This window comes from Arachis hypogaea, chromosome 20, assembly GCF_003086295.3.
Source record: "Arachis hypogaea cultivar Tifrunner chromosome 20, arahy.Tifrunner.gnm2.J5K5, whole genome shotgun sequence".
Classification (NCBI taxonomy): Eukaryota; Viridiplantae; Streptophyta; class Magnoliopsida; order Fabales; family Fabaceae; genus Arachis; species Arachis hypogaea.
In genome coordinates this window covers 112,375,932-112,378,916 of record NC_092055.1, presented here as the reverse complement: position 1 = coordinate 112,378,916, position 2,985 = coordinate 112,375,932, and the positions used below count along the sequence as shown (strand labels likewise).

General features: G+C 45.6%; 1 protein-coding gene across 1 annotated transcript; it reads left to right on the top strand.

Moving 5' to 3' along the window:
* Positions 1–217: 217 nt before the first annotated feature.
* On the top strand, positions 218–1,980 carry LOC112786157 (uncharacterized). The gene is made up of 2 exons (XM_025829564.1): positions 218–1,002; positions 1,092–1,980. Exons 1-2 carry the CDS (start codon positions 218–220, stop codon positions 1,978–1,980), a joined length of 1,674 nt encoding a protein of 557 aa, XP_025685349.1.
* The last annotated feature ends 1,005 nt before the right edge of the window (positions 1,981–2,985 follow it).

Genomic DNA, 2,985 nt, shown 5'->3' with positions numbered 1-2,985 from the left:
TTTGCAGGTATCCAACACCGCCTCCCCACAAGAAGACGACATTCCACACTCTTTACTCCAAGGAAAGTCAGTTCAAGCGTCAGTCGAACGAGCTATACCTCGGAGTTCATTTTCACACAGGGACATTTGGCGCCCACCGTGGGGCTCCGATTTTAATCTAACCCCACCTTCTCTATATTTTGTATATCTCTTCATTTTCTTTTTCAGGACATAGGAGATGGCGGACGAGCACAGTCACGCTCCCTCCATCAATCAGGCGGAAATTTTAGCAATCAACGAGGCCCTCAGGGCCGAGAATCAAAAAATGGCTGAGCTCCTGCGACAGATGGGGCACGACCGAAGCAAGGGAGAACACAAGAGTGCCGAAAATAAGGACAATGATGACGAGCACACCTCGGAAACCAAACACATCATCCCCAAAACCACCAAAACGACCACCAAAAAAAGAACCAACCCCTTCGCCAAAGAAGTCATGAGTTTTGAAATGCCTCAGAATTTCACCTTACCGTCAACCTTAAAACCCTACAATGGAATAGGAGATCCGAATGTCCACGTCACCAAGTTCCAGGCCATGATGTTCATGAATAAGGATTCTGACCCGATCTTATGCCACACATTCCCAACTTTCCTAGATGGAGCCGCTCTGATTTGGTTTTCCAACCTCCCTAAAGGCTCCATTTCTAACTTCGACGAACTAGCAGCCCAGTTCGTCAACCACTTCGCCGCATCTAAAATATATGTCCATAACTCCGACTACCTAAGCACCATCAAGCAGGGACCGAACGAAAGCCTAAAAGACTACATGACTAGGTTTGCCGAAGCAACCAACGAGATACCTAACCTAAACCCCGAAGTCCATCTCCACGCCTTAAAGAGCGGCCTTCGGCCAGGGAAATTCCAAGAATCCGTAGTCATTGCAAAACCAAAAACCTTGGCCGAGGTGGAAGAATTCCGGGCACTGCGAAGAGCAGATAAGCCTATCCCAAGCAGAGACGAGGAAAGGCAAAACAGACAATCGAAAAGTAGAACGGATCCGAGAACATTCAGGCTAACACCCAAATTCGATAACTATACCGCCTTCAATGCAAAAGGGAGGACATAATAAAGGACATATTGCACTCAAAACTTATCAAACCCCCAAATAGGGCCGGTACTTATCAAGACCAGCATTATTTGGACAAATCAAAGTATTGTGCCTTCCACCAGAAGTACGGCCACACCACGGATGACTGCGTAATAGCCAAGGACGTCCTCGAAAAGCTCGCCCGCCAAGGGCTACTAGGCAAGTACATTTCCAGCCGAGGAAGGAAGCGAAGCACAGACGATCTCGGCCAACAATCCAAACCGACTGACAATTCCCGAGATAAAGGGAAAAAGGTAGATAACGATATCAATCCACCCCGCAGAATAATAAACCGTATTTCTGGTGATTTTGCAGGTGGCGGATGCACAAACTTGGCACGAAAAAGGTCGTACCGAACTATGATGACGATGACAGAAACCACCACGTCCCAACCAGTCGAGAAGGACAAGCCAGAAATCTCATTCGTCCCGAAAGACTATAAAGCAAATGACCGGAACTTAGATGACCCGGTTGTCATCACAGCACAAGTCGGGGAGCCATTAGTAAGGAAGATCCTAATGGACTCAGGAAGCAGCGCCGACGTACTTTTCTACTCAACTTTCCAAAAGATGAAACTCAGCGACAAGAATCTCCAACCCTCTTCCGAAGAACTGGTAGGTTTCTCAGGTGAGCGTGTCTTCATTCGAGGTTACATCTGGTTACAAACCACCTTCGGAGAATACCCCAACAGTAAAACAATAGATATACAATATCTTGTTGTAGACTGCAGAAATCCATATAACATCATTTTAGGCAGACAATCCTTGAACGCATTCAATGCTATTGTTTCTACTGTGCATTTGTGTGTTAAGTTTCTTTCACAGGACAACAAAGTCATTACCATCCACGGAGACTAGAAAGAGGCCAGACAGTGCTATAACGCCAGTCTGAAAGACAAACAGCCAAAACAACCCGAACAACAATACGTTCAAGCAGTATATAACTCGGACCAACTGCCTGCCCTGGCCGATCTGGACCCCAGAACCAACCATCAAGAGCGGCCAATGCCAACAGACGATCTAACCAAGATCTAATTAACCAAGAACGACGAATCCAAGTACACATACCTCGGCAACGCGCTTAAGGAAGAAGAACAGAACCAACTCACCAAGCTACTAAGACACAACGTTGACTTATTCGCATGGACCCCAGCAGACATGCCAGGAATAGACCCTAACGTCATTTGCCATAAGTTGGCTATCAATCCAACAGCCCGACCTATAGCCCAAAAGAAACGACACCTCGGCACTGACAAGAAAGCGGCCTCCTTAAAAGAGACTCAAAAGCTACTCAATGCTGGCTTCATCAAAGAACTCAGATATTCCACTTGGTTAGCCAATGTGGTAATGGTTAAAAAGACCAATGATAAATGGAGGATGTGTGTGGACTATACAGACCTCAACAAGGCCTGTCCAAAGGACGCATACCCCCTCCTGTGCATTGATAAACTTGTTGATAATTCTTCTAGTTTCCAATGTTTACGTTTCATAGATGCCTATTCCGGCTATAATCAAATCCTCTTGCATAAAGTTGACCAGGATAAAACTTCCTTTATTACTGATAATGGAAATTTCATTTATAAGGTTATGCCATTTGGGCTAAAAAATGCAGGTGCTACCTACCAACAACTCATGGACAAAATCTTCACAAGTCAAATCAGACAAAACATAGAGGTCTATGTCGACGATATGGTGGCAAAATCAACACACACGGCAAACCACATTCACGACCTAACAGAGATATTCCAACAACTTCGAAGGTACAGTATGAAGCTTAATCCTGACAAATGTGCTTTCGGAGTACAGAGCGGCAAATTCCTCGGCTTGATGCTCACTTGCCGAGGTATTGAAGCAAACCCGGAG